This window comes from Melanotaenia boesemani, chromosome 21 (assembly GCF_017639745.1).
Source record: "Melanotaenia boesemani isolate fMelBoe1 chromosome 21, fMelBoe1.pri, whole genome shotgun sequence".
In the NCBI taxonomy this organism is placed as follows: Eukaryota; Metazoa; Chordata; class Actinopteri; order Atheriniformes; family Melanotaeniidae; genus Melanotaenia; species Melanotaenia boesemani.
The window spans coordinates 908,001-923,854 of record NC_055702.1 but is presented as its reverse complement, the minus strand read 5'-3'; the positions used below and the strand labels follow the sequence as shown (position 1 = coordinate 923,854).

Sequence of the window (15,854 nt, the reverse complement as noted above, 5' to 3'; positions counted from 1 at the left end):
CCAATTTTCACCAAATTTGGACCGCTGGCCCTTTCTCCAAGTCCCCTGTCAGAATCCCAGAGCTGGGGGCCCCAAACCCTCCCCGAGGCTACTTCCTTTTCCGAGCGTGCTAGCGTCGCCGCGGCAACGGCGGCCCGCTCGGCACGCCCCCCCGATGACCCCTGTCCAGTTTGACCCCGATCGGACCGAGAACCGAAAAGTTATGGCCTTAATTGTTAAGTAGGTGAAAGGTCAAATCAATTAAACAGTGCAAGCTGCATTGAATCTGTGATTAGGAGGGGATTCGGAGGGGCAGATTTTTGACGCCCCCCATCTCGGGCCCCGAGGGTCGAAACCACCCCAAATCGCCTGGGGACCTCGGGACGACAGATGCGCACTGGTTGGCGCATTTTTGGCTCGGGGTGCCCCGGGGTGCCCCTTTGCCCCGCATTTTTTTTGGGCTCCAAAGGGCCTCCCGGTGGTAGCAGGAGCCCGTGTCAAGCGATCTGAGGTGGTTCCAGACGTCTGGGACCGAGGGGCCCCGAAATACGCAGGTTCAAAGCTTCGTTTCCCTTACTAAATGCATTGCTCGCGTACGCCTTTTCTCTTCTTCCGACGCCCGTTTCTCCGGTTGAGAAGGTCCGGGGGGGCTGGCGTTTGGTAGGCAGCATCGGGGGGGTGGCCCGAACAGGAATCCCAGGTCAAACGGGACCCCGGACCACTTTTGGCCAAAAGTTGCTCGGATCGAGCTGCCGTCGCTAGGGGGCGCTCTCAGCGTTCCCCGGAGGGTGCCCTGCGAACGCCGGCCCGATCGGAGCACTTTTGGGCAAAATGTCACCTCGCGTACACAAATTCCAGTTCGTGGACAGCCGGACCCCTCCCGCCCACAACCGAGGGTCCCGGGCAACAGTTCCAGTTCGTGGACAGAAATTCCAGTTCGCGGACAGAAATTCCAGTTCGTGGACACCCGGACCCCTCCCCGTGGACAACCGAGGGTCCCGGGCAACAGTTCCAGTTCGCGGACAGAAATTCCAGTTCGCGGACAGAAATTCCAGTTCGTGGACACCCGGACCCCTCCCCGTGGACAACCGAGGGTCCCGGGCAACAGTTCCAGTTCGTGGACAGAAATTCCAGTTCGCGGACAGAAATTCCAGTTCGTGGACACCCGGACCCCTCCCCGTGGACAACCGAGGGTCCCGGGCAACAGTTCCAGTTCGCGGACAGAAATTCCAGTTCGCGGACAGATATTCCAGTTCGTGGACACCCGGACCCCTCCCCGTGGACAACCGAGGGTCCCGGGCAACAGTTCCAGTTCGTGGACAGAAATTCCAGTTCGCGGACAGAAATTCCAGTTCGTGGACACCCGGACCCCTCCCCGCACCTCCCCCGGACCCCTCCCATCAAAAGCCGGGGGTCCCGGGCTACCTTTACAGTTCGCGTACACAAATTCCAGTTCGTGGACACCCGGACCCCTCCCCGGGACCCCTCCCATCAAAAGCCGGGGGTCTGGGGTCTCGATTACAGGTCGTGTACGCATATTCCACATCGGGGACATGAAATCATTGCACGTGTACACAAATTCCAGTTCGTGGACACCCGGACCCCTCCCCGGGACCCCACCCATCAAAAGCCGGGGGTCTGGGGTCTCGATTGCAGGTCGTGTACGCATATTCCACTTCGGGGACGCGAAATCATTGCACGTGTACACTAATTCCAGTTCGTGGACCCCCTGATCAAAAGCCAGGGGTCTGGGGTCTCCGTTACAGGTCGTGTACGCATATTCCACATCGGGGACACGAAATCATTGCACGTGTACACTAATTCCAGTTCGTGGACCCCCTGATCAAAAGCCAGGGGTCTGGGGTCTCAATTACAGGTCGTGTACGCATATTCCACATCGGGGACATGAAATCATTGCTCGTGTACGCGTATTGCAGTTCGAGGACGCTCGGGGGTCTCGGGTCATTGACCGTGGACACAAACTCCAGTCCAGGGACAGGAATCATTGACCGCGTACACAAATTCCAGTTCGCGTCACCGTGGAGCTCTGTCGCCCCCTATTGATCTGTCCACGAGTCAGGGACGTGTCCCGAAAACGCCAAAAAGTGTACACGAGCACGATGACAAATCGATTTGTCTCCGTTCCGTGGACAAACCCGTACACGGCTTGGAAAAGTCCATTCATTTTATAAGGGAAAGTGCCAAAAACGGCCTAAATTCCCTTACCTTCCTTAGGGATTATAGAGATTATAGCTTCTTTCCACGACGGGGATTCTTCCTTCTCTCATGGTTTGCTTAAATGATGCCAACATTAATGGGCTTAATTCCTCTTTAAATATCTCTAAAATTCAGAAGGGAACCGTTGCTACCTGGTGTTTTGCTGGTGTTTTGCTGTTTTTCGTTCTGCTTATCGCATCTTTCACCTCTTTTTCCGTAATGTCTGTCCTGGTGCTCCCGGACGGCAGATCCAACTTTCCTGGAAATGCTTCGACTTTCTCTCCTGGTTGTGTGTTTAGCTCCTCGTAGTACTCCTTAAATGCCCATTCCATCTCCTCTGGTTCACTTAATACTTCATTATTTTGGGGGTTTCTAATTTTATGGATGGTGTTTAAAGCTTGTAGATTCCTGATCCTTCTGGCCAGCAGCTTGCTTTGGGTCTCCCTTCGTATTTTGTCTGCTTCACAAGCCTGACTTTCTTTTCCACCTCTGTTAGAAATATCTTACCAATCTCTCCAGATTTCCTTCATCTTTTTAAGTGTTTCTGGCTCTTTATTAATTTTGTGCTGTCTCTCAAGTTCCTTTAATTGTCCGTTGAATTCATGATATCGTTCCATTTTATTTTTCTTCACGGAGGCGGCTTGTGCTCTTAATTTCCCTCTAATCACTGCGTCCCGGAGAATGGTGGATCCACTTCCATCATTTTCTTCTCTGTGTCTGATTATATCTCCTTTTATTTCCAGTAACCCAACGTTTAATCCCCAGGTTGCGCTCCTCTTCATACCAGTTTGGTTTACTGTCAGGTTTGGCCACCACTTTGGCTGCATAGTCCCGATCGAAAGCCACTCTCCGCCCGTCTTTCACCTCTTTTTTCCAAGCCGTTCTCAGGACGGTCTCTTTGATCTCGAACCTCAGAAAGTTCACAATGATCGCTCTCGGGTGTTTATCTGCTCGTGGTTTCGGGGCTGAAGCCCTTTGTGTCTCCAGTTTAACATCCTCCACCAGCCCGAACTCTGTGTGAATACGTTTATCTACATATTTCTGGACAGAATCTCCCTCGATTCCCTCCGTTAGCCCCCAAATCTGGATATTATTCTCATTCTTCCTTCTGTCGGTCAGTTTCTCTTGTAGTTTTCTTTGTTGTTCCAGTGAAGTCTTAATAATATCGAGGACATCTGTGCTCCACTCCTCTCCTCCATCACGTGTTGTTCCAAACTTCCAATGTCTTTCCTCTGCTCCCGCATCTCCATGTCCACGGTCTCCAACTTTTTAGTTTTGTCTCTGTAGCTGTCCAGCCCTCGTCTCATCGCTTCTCCTAGTTTGTCCATGAACTCTTTCAGTTGTCCCATATCTTCGTGTGCTCCTGTCCAAATGTCCTCAGTTTGTTTGCCAGTTTTGTCCAGCTTGGCATCCACGTTGTTCTGGCCCATTTCTATTTTAGCCACTTTAGCTTGTAGCTCTTTCACCCAGCCAGGCTGGTCCCCGCTAGCTAGCTCTTCGTTAGCATCTTTCCTTTCTTTTCCCTTTGTAATTAGAGTTTTATCCATGTTAAGTATTTGCCTATATGCAAGTAATATCTATAAGGGTCTCCTTTATTTTTAGTCGACCAGAAGCTCCTCGTTTTAGCTGCCTATTGCCTCATTTACAAACCGGAAGTCCCCAGTTTAATTTAAAGTTTACCAGGCTAATGACAGTAGTCGGCTACTAGCAGCTACATCTGTATTAGTAAACGGGAATGTATGAGGGAAGGATGCAGCAGGGATGGTGTAACTGATTTCATACAGTTGTATTAAAATGAATTCTGAGACAAATACTTCTGCAACTTTGTGATGGGTCATAGATTTTTATTTAAAAAGTATTTTCTCAATAATGTCAGGCTTCGGTCTGCTCCCCTTCTGGCACACCTCCGCTCCAGCTTTGGAGAGATTGCACCAGAAACACAAGAATTAAATTGCAATCAACCAACTTTAAAATCACGACAGATCTCTGCTGATGGTGATCAGAAACAGCTGGTGTGGAAGGTCCTGCAGGTCGTGCTTCTCCTCTGCAGCTGCAGACCGAGACTTTTCCTCTGATGCTTCTGGATGAACATGTTTAACTTTAAAGTCTGCTTTTTGCAAGGTTATTTATAAAACTGCTATATAAAGAAAAGGAAATACAGCCTACCTGTGATGTTGAAGGCTCCACCTGCTCTGAGCTCGTTCAGCAGTTGCCATGGCAACGGCGCCTTGTGCAGACGTTTGATTCCCAAAAGCTAACATCATTCTAACGCAGGGGGGCCCAAGTCCGGTTCTTGAGATCTACTGTCCTGCAACTTTTAGAGGCAACCCTTCTCAAACACACTGGAATCAAATCCCAGGCCTCTGCAGAGCTGAATGACACGCAGACGACATCTGATTCAAGCGCGTTGGAGGAGGGCTGCATCTGAAAGGTGCAGGATGGTAGATCTAGAGGACCGAACTTGGGCACCCCTGTTCTAACGTGAGACTTTCCTTAAATCTGAAATGAAGGACTGCAAGCAAGACCTCCTGCCAGAAACCTTCGTTTGATCCATTTTAAAGAGTCGACTGATTAACAGCTTCAGTCCCTTTAAAATCCCGGCACAGCTCGATACACAAACATCACACCGAGGCCTCGGTGGGGTGGTCACGTGACTTTTGTCGTGCTGAATCAACGTATAGGAACAATGCTCCCGACACAGAGCCTGACGGACATTTTCGATGTAAGAAACCGACTTTGCTGGTTTTTGCAACAGTGGACAGAAGAGGGTGTCGGAGGAAACGCTGCAGCCGATGCGTCCATGTTCGACCGAAGGCTCGACTTCGTTTCCACGATTTTCAGTTTGTTGCTTTACTTTGAGGAAAAATGTCACAATGAGCAGTGTTGTGCATGAACACGTTCATATTTACGGTGAACTGAACGAATCAGTTTTCATACAGTGAACGTGAACGACGCTCACATTGAATGAGTGGCACACGCAGTTCACGTTCATGCTCATTTGAAAAGTCAGGTTTTACGACACTGTTTACGGCAAACACCATGACGGTCCAGCATGGCTACTGCTAGTTTCCGCAGTTCAGACTCAGCTACATGCATAACTGAAGCCAGTTTGCAGAGCACTTGGGAGAGTTTTATGTACAAACAGAGCAAGACTCGGACGGAAAAAACCTCACGTTTTTGTGCAAACTGTGTCCACCCGGACTTAACAAGGAAACTTAACGTACGTCAGCCACATCCAGCTCAAATTTGAAACATAGAATTAAAGCATCCGAGCCATCTTGGCAAATATCTGCGACTGATTGATGAACGCAAGAAATCATTAACGAAGAGAGGCCCACCGCCGAGTACACACACCCAAGTGAAGCTCACTGCATTTGGTAAAGGACCACCTGTTACTTTGTTTCACACACACACATGACGTGCTTGCCAAAGCATTGTCAGAGGTGCATAAAGAGTTCAGAATCCAAAACATGATTGTGTGCACTGTGACAGACAATGCTGCTAATTTTGTATGGTGTCAGATTTAAGCCATAAGTCGAGGGGGCGCAGTAACACACCCACGATAAAATGACACTCTCTCACACGCGTAGATATTAACTTTGCGCGCACAATCTAACTGTCTCACACACGTAGATATGAAGTCTGCGCACAATCTAACTCTTCAGACGCTACACTACAGGCTGCGAGCGAGGGTGTCAGCTCTGCGCAAGCAGGACTCCACCTGCGCGCGCTCTCTCTCTCGCCGTTTATGCTCGCGAGGTGAAGCTCTGCGCGCGCGGAGAAAACACTTTTGACACTTGGGGGCGGATCAGGAGACGTGGGGGGGTTGAGCCTTGTCCTTCTTATGATTGGTCACTTTCAGCCCCGATCCCGCCCTCACGGACATCATTTTTTTTCTGTGTCCCAATTCAGGGTCTACACACTTCGAAGTCTGCTTAACGTTCGTGAAATGGGACAGCCTACCTAGTCTACAAGAATTTCCCATAGCAACAACACAGGACGTTTAATCACTTAAACCTCAGAAATTACTCGTAGGAAACGTCAGTAGACGCCGAACACGGAGCGGCAACACCGACAGTAAAAAAAAGAAAAAAAAAAAACGGTTTGAGGCTCTGTTGTTTTCCAGCCGGTACACACTTCATTAACCCCTTAAAAGTCACTGAATATCCTGCAGGGGGAGAAAAACATTTTCCTTGGGTACTTGGCTCTAACCATTGTACAACTGCAAAATGATCTGAATGGCCTGTTGGAGGAGAGCACAAAGCCCACTGCTGCACAAGGTCTGATTACATGCCGTCCTCTCATACTTAACATCCTGCAGTCACTGAAAACAAGAGTCGAAGGCATGCTTGAGAAGAAGGAACACATATTGTCAGCCATGTTGCTGCCAATATTCAAGCTCAACTGGGTGGAAGATGAGGAAAAACGGCTGCTTTACAGAGTGATGCTGAAGCAAGAACTTCTAACTAGCAACTCAGATGACTCAGAAGCACAACAAAACCCTGATCAGTCCCAGCCTAGTGGTGACACTGACAAAGATCCAACAGCTTCCTTCTTCAGGTTTAACCAAAACCCACAGAATCTCAAAAAAAGTGAAGCAGACACTTACTTGGATGCACCACCCACAGATAGCTTTGCAGAGTACATGCTGCTGCCCAGGCTCAAAAAGCTCTTCCTTAAATACAACACTGCCCTCCCCTCAAGCGCTCCAGTGGAGAGACTTTTCAGTATTGGAGGCCAAATCTTCAGGCCCAGGAGAAACAGGCCTGGTGATGAAAACTTTGAGAAGCAACTGCTCTTCAATGCAAACAGAAAGCTAAAAGAAGTTTAACTTCTTTGGTTGATGTACTGGACTAGTAATATCCAGGGAGTCAACCACTTGTTTTTTCTCAATGTTTACTTTCAGTAAGTTATGCTGTTTGACTTTGAACCCTTTCTATACAGATGAATCCAGCTTCTGAAACTGATCGTTATGTTTGTTTATTACAATATGCTGTATGATTTTTCAGAGATATTCAGTTTCTTTGGACAAATACAGTTTTTCTTATAAATGAATGTGAATGGTATTTTCATTGTTGTTGTGTCATTGTTTACTCAATGTTTACTTTCTTTTGGGGGTGTAAAAATTTGTTAAGTATTGCACATTGAGCAGGGTAAGCCCAAGCTAACTCAACATTACAGTACATGACAAATCTTGTCTGGTTTACAGTTACTGCATTTCAGAATATTCTGGATTTTATCAGTGGACAGATCTTTTCTCCATGAACCTGAATGTGCCATGTTGTTTTTGAAGTCCTGCATTATTGGGTTCATGCTGGCTAAATAAAGGTTTCATTAAACACACATTATACCTTGACTGCACCTTGTATTTTCCATTTTCTACAGATTATGATCACACATTATTTAAGGGGTAAACTCTATTATCTATTTCAACATTATTTTTCTCCTGGATGTAATAATTGTCTCTAGTCTCTTGATTCTTCATTGGTTCAAGACTTTTGTTTAGTTTTGGGGTGGCAGTGACTTGTGATGGATGGTTAAGAAGAGGTTTTATTGAGTACTAACAAAATGTAAAAAATGAACTAGTTCATTTTCATCTGTGTGAACTGAACTTTGAGCTAGTTCTTTTTAAGTATGAACTGGCACAACACTGACAATGAGATACATAAACACGGCATTGAATCAATCTTTATTTATACAGAACAGGTTCACGCGTGCTGGAAATCAAACGGAGAAATAAATCCATAAAAAATAAAACTGATCAGAAAAACAAGGAACTGATTTTAAATCATGCTGCAGAGCACCACGGATAAACCTGGTGGGCGGGGCTAATGCTGAGATCAACAACCATGGACTTGATTAGTCACATTCTTCCTCTTCATCCGTTTATTTATATCTGGGAACTTGTGGCCTCAGACGTACAGACGGAGTTTTTCTGGCTCTGCAGCGACGGTTCATCTGGGAAAGTGACTGATGGAGCAGGTCAACCAATCAAATGTCAGGATCTGGAGCCGCAGCCACTTCTCATTTATTCATGATGCTGCTCAGAAAACACGAAATAATTAAACACAATTTCACATTAATTTACTTAAAAACATTCAATTTTTTATTTAGTCAATTTTGTTTTTTTAACTATTGACATTTAAGTAAATAATTATAAATTTGATTATGTATTTATAACAGTTATTAATCCTTTTATTTATTTAAAGTGTTTATTTCGTAGAAATTAACGCATCCAATTAATTATTCAAGGCTGTTAATCGTGGCTGTTTTCTCCTCCATAGTTTAGATGATTAATCCACACGCAGCAGCGCCTCAGTCCCAAAAAATAAATAAGTCTATTTGCTTTTTTTTTCTTCTATGAAAATCTCAAAATGAGTTATTACTTAATTTCTTCTAATATCAATAAACATTTCTAACACTTAAATTTTCTTTTTTTTTGTTAGTTTTCATGGGTTTGCAGAGCGGGTCCCAACCAGAGGCTGATGGGTTCCTGACGTGGAAAAGTCTGGACCCCCCGAACACGGATTTATGGGTGTGTCCTCGACCCGACGTGAGCATGACGTGTCCGTGTGGTGTTGAAAGCAGACGTACGAACAGCAGGCGGTCATTTCATGTCAGCTGCCTCTGAACTGCCCAATCAGGCCACAGATACGATTGTTTTAAAAAAAACAGTGAAAAAGCTGCTTGTTTAAATTTTTCTTTATTCGTTACTGAACCATTTAGTGTGTAATCCCGTCTGTGGGATGGCACTTTGCTGGTTTCCTCTGTTGCTAACATCGGTTTATTTTACGTAGACCTCACGGGAAGCATCTGGTCAACCTAACACCACAGCGCCCTCTGCTGGATCCCATCAGCCACTTCTTCTAATTAAACGAACAATTATGAGCCTCGTCAGCCTTCACGGCTTCTTCTTACCAAACTTACGTGTTAACGGAGATGTTTGTGCATTAAACTATACCAGTTTTTAATATAGCCAACCGTTAGCAACAGTGGCTAATAGTTGCTAAGAACAAACAACCCTGACAGACACTTTGGGAAATCAGGGGTTGCAGCGGCAGCATCGGTGCAAAAGACTCGGATAACTAAATAAAACATACATGATCCGAGAGTCCAGCACCCAACGACTTGTCATGTCTCCTCACACTAACAGGACGCTCAGTAAAAACCAGGATGGAGTCCGGAGACCCAACTTAGCTTCATCTCAACTTTCTAACGAAGATCTTGTGTCCAAAAAAGTCTCCAGAATCATATTTCAGGACTTTTCTCTTAGATTTGTTGTGTATGGACCTTCTGAGTCTCCGTAGAAAGGTGTAAACGGTAGCAGAGGAGGCGGGAGTCATGGTTGCATCATTGGTTGCTTTTTATTGATCCCTGAAACAAATAAAAACTGTACATATAAATCTGTCCGAGTCCCGGCGGCTCCACCAGGGCAGTGATGTCACTTCCTGCAGCTTTTAGATCGCAGCTGCCTCCTGATGATCAGGTGATCGCTCTCCTTCTCTTCTTCTGAGCCTCCGAACATCTGACGGGAAACAAAACCACCATCAGACCCCTCTGATGGACTTCCACAAACGTCCTCACGGAGACACGAACTCACCGTGTGCGGGGACTCCAGCAGCGGCGACGAGACGCCCGACTTGAAAAGCTTCTTGCGTCCTCGTCTGGGTTTGGTTGCCTTGGCGACCGTCTGCTTCTCTGCTGAGTGTCCGCTGGCCAGACCCATGATGGTTTTAGCTGCAGAGAGAAGCGAATCATCTGAGCTGATGCTGGTCTGGTAGTAGTGAAGCGGTCTGGGAGCTCAGGTCTAAGCTGTGTGGTCGTCAGCCGGCCCGGCGTGTGGAGCGATGCCGATGTCCCGACCTCAGATCTAAATGATTTCAGGCCGGTTGCTTTCACCTCAGTTGTAATAAAAAAGTAGGAAAATCTGATTCATCAGGAGATTCTGCAAAACACGGGAAGAAATTAGCCTACGGTGGACTTACAGACCCAGAAGACGGGTGGCCGGAGCCAGACTGGGTGTCATGCTGGGCTTCGGGTTACGGGCTGCTCCTCTACAGGCTCACCACAAGGGGGCGCACTTTCACCGTTTTCCATGTCAAAGCAGCTTTAAAGCTGGTTTCATCCTGAAATACGCAGGTGATTCTGACTGTACGTCTGTTCCAGGTAATAAAACCGTCACCGTGTCCAGGTGAGATTCACAGAAAAGCAGACATGAGCATCGACTTCAGGAAACATGATTTGGGAGTGAAAGGGGCGGCTCCTCAGGTCCGGAGGTTAAAGAGCAAACGCTAGCTGCTACTTTCTAAACTTCTACTGGAGTCCACTTTTTCTTTACTGCTGGTTTTTATTTATTACTTTGACTCTCTTTGTTCTCCCGTCGCAGGTTTTGACCTATGGTGACCAGGTTTTTATATCGGCATTTATTCTTCTTTTATGGTTTTTTCTTTATGTCCTGGCCTTAGATGAGCACACGATTATCTTTTTACTGCAAATCAGATCTACCAACAGTATCAACAAAGTTACCTTGACCCTGAGCATGCTTGTTATCAGGTAACCATGGTAACACGATCACATTTCTCAGGTGGAGCAGTGCTTCTCAGACGGGGGGTCGCCAGATAGATAAAATACTTTTCCTACATTTACAGAATAAATCTAGGATTTTTAACCAGGGCTGTCAAACCGTCAACGAAGAGATAAAAAGAGGTTTGTCTCCACCAATCAGAGCTCAGACCAGTTTGTTCTTCAGGTCAGGATCCGGATCAGTCCTGCAGCGCCCTCTGCTGGCGGCGAGACTCACCTTTAGAGCCGCGAATGGAGGGCGAGCTGTGGATCAACTCTCCGATCTCCTGCAGAGCTCCGTCCATCTTCTCCTGCACCACAGAAGAAGAACCACTGATGTAAAAGTTTCCTGGACGAATCGGCCCGTTCGGCCTCAGGATGGACGAACCAAACGTCCCGACATAAAACTTTATCAGGTCTCCTAACGTGTCGCGTGTTTCCTGCTTACACGTTAACCAGTTCCAAGGCAGGAAAACTGGTTCCATCTCGTTCTGACGTCAAGAGGTGAAACACTGGATTTTCCCTTCCACAGACCTGGAATGTTTACTGGTCTGATCTGGATTTAAGCGCCATGAACACGTGTAACTATGTTCATGTGTAACATGGAAAACACGTAAATAAATGTAAAATAAACATTTATACATTTTATATAATTATATAGATAAAAATAACTGGAATTTTCATGCTTTTCCAATGACGAACCGAACTTTCAGGCTCTGAAACGAGGACCAGGTGGTTCAGAATCAGGTTCAGGACCCAACACAAAGTCCTGATGGAGGACTTTCAGTCGGCTGACTTCTCACCTGTCTGTTGAGGTGAGCGTTTCCTCTCACTCTGTTTCTCTTGTTCTCACTGGACACCAGGTCCTGAAACACAACAGATCATGTGACCTCTGCAGCTAACCTACAACCCACACACACACACACACACACACACACACACACACACACACACACACACACCTCCACCTCGCAGCTCTTCCTCTTCCTTCCGGTAGTTCTTGGGGTTTTCCTCCTGTCGGCCATGTTGGACCTCAGAACAGAAGCAGGAACATCCTGGAGAGGAGAACAGGTGGAGAACATGGATCCATCTGATCCAGGATCAGATCCAGGCCAACTGGCTCACCTGAGTCTCTCTCTCCTCGTTTACCTTCCGTAGTCTCTCCATGTCTCTCTTCACTGCCTGGAACTCCCTGCTCCTCTCCTCTTCCTCTTTCCCCTGCAGCCTCCTCTCCCTCAGCTTCTGCAGCGCCTCCTTCGGCTCCTCCACCACCTTGTTCTCCTTCTCCTCCTCCACCCTTCTCTGCTGCAGCTCTGAAAGGAAACAGAAAAACGTCTGCAGGTTCACGTCGGCTGAAATCCAGAGCAGCAGCAGCAGCAGCTGACGGTTGAACTTCAGGTCCAGTGACGTCTTGAAGCTACGTGAGCCTCTACAGATTAATGCTGCAGCGCCCCCTGCTGTACATTACGGTGCGTTCAGGTCCATGTCAGTTCTGTATGCGTGATGCTTTGACTGGGAGTTTCTGTGCTGTTCAGTAGGGCTGGGCAATTAATCGAATTTTAATCGCAATTATGATCTGGGTTTTCAACGATCATAAAAATGAAATGGTCCGATTATTTTTTGTCCTTCGATTTGTGCTGTTTTCAAATCGAGCGCAGCTGTCATTGCAGCGCTTTGCTGCAGACCCCTCCCACAGCTGCAGACTCCTCCCACAGCTGCAGACTCCTCCCACAGCTGCAGACTCCTCCCACAGCTGCAGACTCCTCCCACTGCTGCAGACTCCTCCCCCAGCCCGACCGCTTTAGTTTTATTCAGAACGAGTTGCAGACACCTGGACACACGGGAGGCGGCGTCGCTCCTTCTCCATCATTTTCTATGTAAACTTGAGCGAGGAAGCGAAAATCGCTGCCCTCCTCCAGCCAAGCGACAGGCGACAGCCGTGCATGTAAAATGTTGCGTTCGTGCACGTAGACGTGCACACGGGGGCTTGCGACGCGACACAAGGAAATAGAAAAATGTTCAATTTTTGTGAGTCGCAACTAAATAATCCACCAGCTCCCAGAGTCACAGAGAGACAAACGTTATAAACAAACAGAACTTTTTTCTCATTTAACACAGTGAACAATCCGGGATTTAAGAAACTCATCAACACTTTGGACAAATGGCATCACTGCCATCTCACCACCATGTTAGTGGACTGTCTCTTTCTTCCCTGTATGGTGAGTGTAGTGAGGGTGTGTGAAAGACGTGGTGACAGTCCGGTGTTTCGCCACCGCTACGGACCTGTGGTAAAGCCGCACCGTATAGAAATGTCGCGCTTATGTGAAAAAAAAAATGTCTCCAGACTATTTTTTTCCAGATCACACCAGGCGGAACAAAGCTGCTGGTCTGAGACAAACAATAGCTATGAGGACCTGGTGGAAAGAAACTAGTCTGTATTACCACAGTAAACACTTAAAATGTCTCCACCCCCCCCAACCTCTCACCTATAATTGTGTTAAATAATCGAGATCTCAATTTCAATCAAAATATGATTATCATTTTTCCCATAATCGAGCAGCCCTGCTGTTCAGGATATAATCACCTCTCATTGATCACTTATTGGTCATAAGCAGCTTCAATCTGATTGGTTACCTTGTCTCAGACTCTCTGAGGTCTGACGACTGTCCTCCAGGAGTCTGTCCTTCTCCAACATGATTCCTCGCAGTTCTGACAAACAAACATCCATCAGCCAATCAGGATTCATCACCTTTCTGTTTTCTACTCATCATCATCGTCACCTGCTGATCTACAGGTGTGACATATCCGCCCACCTTCTCCTTACCTGATACCTCTCTCTCCAGCCGTCTCCTCCTCTCTTCTTCTGATCTCGCCATCTCTTCCAGCCTCCCTCGTAGAGCTCCACCCTCTGACTCAAGCTCCGCCTCCAGAGTCCGTAGCTGACATCTGAATTCTGTTCTCTGATTGGCCAGTTCCTCTCTGAGCTGCTCACACCTGTTCACAGAAAGAGACACAAGCAGGGATCAGGGTCAACTCCAGGTAGAGATCAGTGAGGTCTGATGGATACTGGTCACTCATTGGCAGCAGTATGGATCAGTGAACAGGTATTGATCACCTGTGAGCCAGCGCTTCCTCCAGCTTCCTCTTGTCTCTCTGCAGCTCTTGGATCTGTCGGGACTTCTGAGCGGATCTCTGGAGTGCTGCTTCGGTCTCCTTCTTCAATTCCTCCATGGTGGCGTGGAAAACGCTGCTGCTGCTCCTGCCCTTCTCCTCCTGAAACGACCAACCAACCAATCACTACCCTAGAACATGTCAATGTGGGCCTCCTGATCCATCTGTGATCCAGAGAGACGGAACCTTCACTTCCTGCCTCAGACGCTCCACTTCCTGCGTCAGACTGTTGAGGGAGCTGTTCTTCTCCTCTGATTGGTTTTCCAGGTCCTGGAGGCGGGACTTTGCTGTATTGAACTGATCTGATAGGCTGTGGGATCTGTCAGTCTGCTGTCGGAGCTCCATTTGCAGAGCGGTCACCTGGAGGGTGAAAGTCTGATTAGAAGCTGCAACGGGAAGGAAAGCCCACGTCTACCTCCAACAGTCCTCCCCTACCTCCCACATCTCCCCCTCCTTCCATTAGCCCTGGTAGTACGGTATGGTAGTCCAATATAGTACGGTATGGTATGGTACGGCATAGTATGGTACGGTACGGTATGGTACAGTATGGTATCGTACGGTACAGTATGGTATGGAATGGTACGGCATAGTATGGTACGGTACGGTATGGTATGGTACGGTATGGTATCGTATGGAATGGTACGGCATAGTATGGTACGGTACGGTATGTTATGGTATGTTACAGTATGGTACGGTATGTTATGGAATGGTACGGTATGGTACGGCATAGTATGGTACGGTACGGTATGGTACAGTATGGTATGGTATGGAATGGCACGGCATAGTATGGTACGGTACAGTATGGTACGGTATGGTATCGTATGGAATGGTACGGCATAGTATGGTACGGTACGGTATGTTATGGTATGTTACAGTATGGTATGGAATGGTACGGTATGGTACGGCATAGTATGGTACGGTATGGTATGGTACGGTATGGTATGGCACGGCATAGTATGGTACGGTACAGTATGGTACGGTATGGTATGGTACGGTATGGTATCGTATGGAATGGTACGGCATAGTATGGTACAGTACGGTATGTTATGGTATGTTACAGTATGGTACGGTATGGTACGGCATGGTATGGTACAGTATGGTACAGTATGGAATGGTACGGTATGGTACGGCATAGTATGGTACAGCATAGTATGGTATGGTACGGTATGGTACAGTATGGTATGGTACGGTATGGTATGGTACAGTATGGTATGGTACGGTATGGTACAGTATGGAATGGTACGGTATGGTATGGCATAGTATGGTACGGCATAGTATGGTATCAAATCAAATCAAATTTTATTTATAAAGCGCTTTTCATGCAAAGGCAACACAAAGTGCTTTACATAGTATAAATGCATATTAAAATGAAAAAAAAGAAAATCACAGAACAAAAACAATAAGCCCTTTACACACCCAGTTATGTGACAGATTAAACACCCCCCCCCCCCCCCCCCCCCTCACCCATCCACACACACACACACACACACACACACAAACTCTTAATATCTGTCTTTGGCTTGGCGCTGCTGTGAGGAAACGGCATTTTTGGGGACCCATTTACACCAGGAGCCAGTCAAGCCATGTTTGCAGAGGGCAGACCAAGCAGGCTTGACTCCCAGAGTTTAGGATCCCCATAAAGAAACACTGGAGTTAAAAATGTTAAAAATGTTAAAACAGTTAAAACAACGATAAAATAGGGAAACAGTTAAGAAGCTATAATAAAATATAATAAAATAAAATAGATAAATGAGACAGATAAGATAAGATAAGATGAGATAAATAACAGAAAATGAATAAAGTCAAATCAAAAGGCTAAACTAAAAAGGAAGGTCTTGAGCCTCTTCTTAAAAACATCAACAGTCTCTGCAGCCCTGAGGCTCTCTGGCAGGCTGTTCCACAGTTGAGGACCAAAATGATGAAAC

At 46.8% G+C, this 15,854-nt stretch overlaps 1 protein-coding gene across 6 annotated transcripts in view; it reads right to left on the bottom strand.

Moving 5' to 3' along the window:
• Positions 1-9,541: 9,541 nt before the first annotated feature.
• LOC121632325 (kinesin-like protein KIF20A) overlaps positions 9,542-15,854 on the bottom strand; it is a 25,110-nt gene continuing 18,797 nt past the window's right edge. For all 6 annotated transcript variants that reach the window (XM_041973709.1, XM_041973706.1, XM_041973703.1 and 3 more), the window contains 10 exons: positions 14,116-14,289; positions 13,874-14,031; positions 13,583-13,752; positions 13,393-13,467; positions 11,908-12,071; positions 11,721-11,813; positions 11,562-11,624; positions 10,997-11,069; positions 9,797-9,933; positions 9,542-9,721 (listed from right to left, as the gene is read on the bottom strand). In XM_041973709.1, the coding sequence (XP_041829643.1) occupies positions 9,638-9,721; positions 9,797-9,933; positions 10,997-11,069; positions 11,562-11,624; positions 11,721-11,813; positions 11,908-12,071; positions 13,393-13,467; positions 13,583-13,752; positions 13,874-14,031; positions 14,116-14,289 (1,191 nt within the window). In that variant the 3' untranslated portion in view covers positions 9,542-9,637. The remainder of the gene's footprint in view (positions 9,722-9,796; positions 9,934-10,996; positions 11,070-11,561; positions 11,625-11,720; positions 11,814-11,907; positions 12,072-13,392; positions 13,468-13,582; positions 13,753-13,873; positions 14,032-14,115; positions 14,290-15,854) is intronic.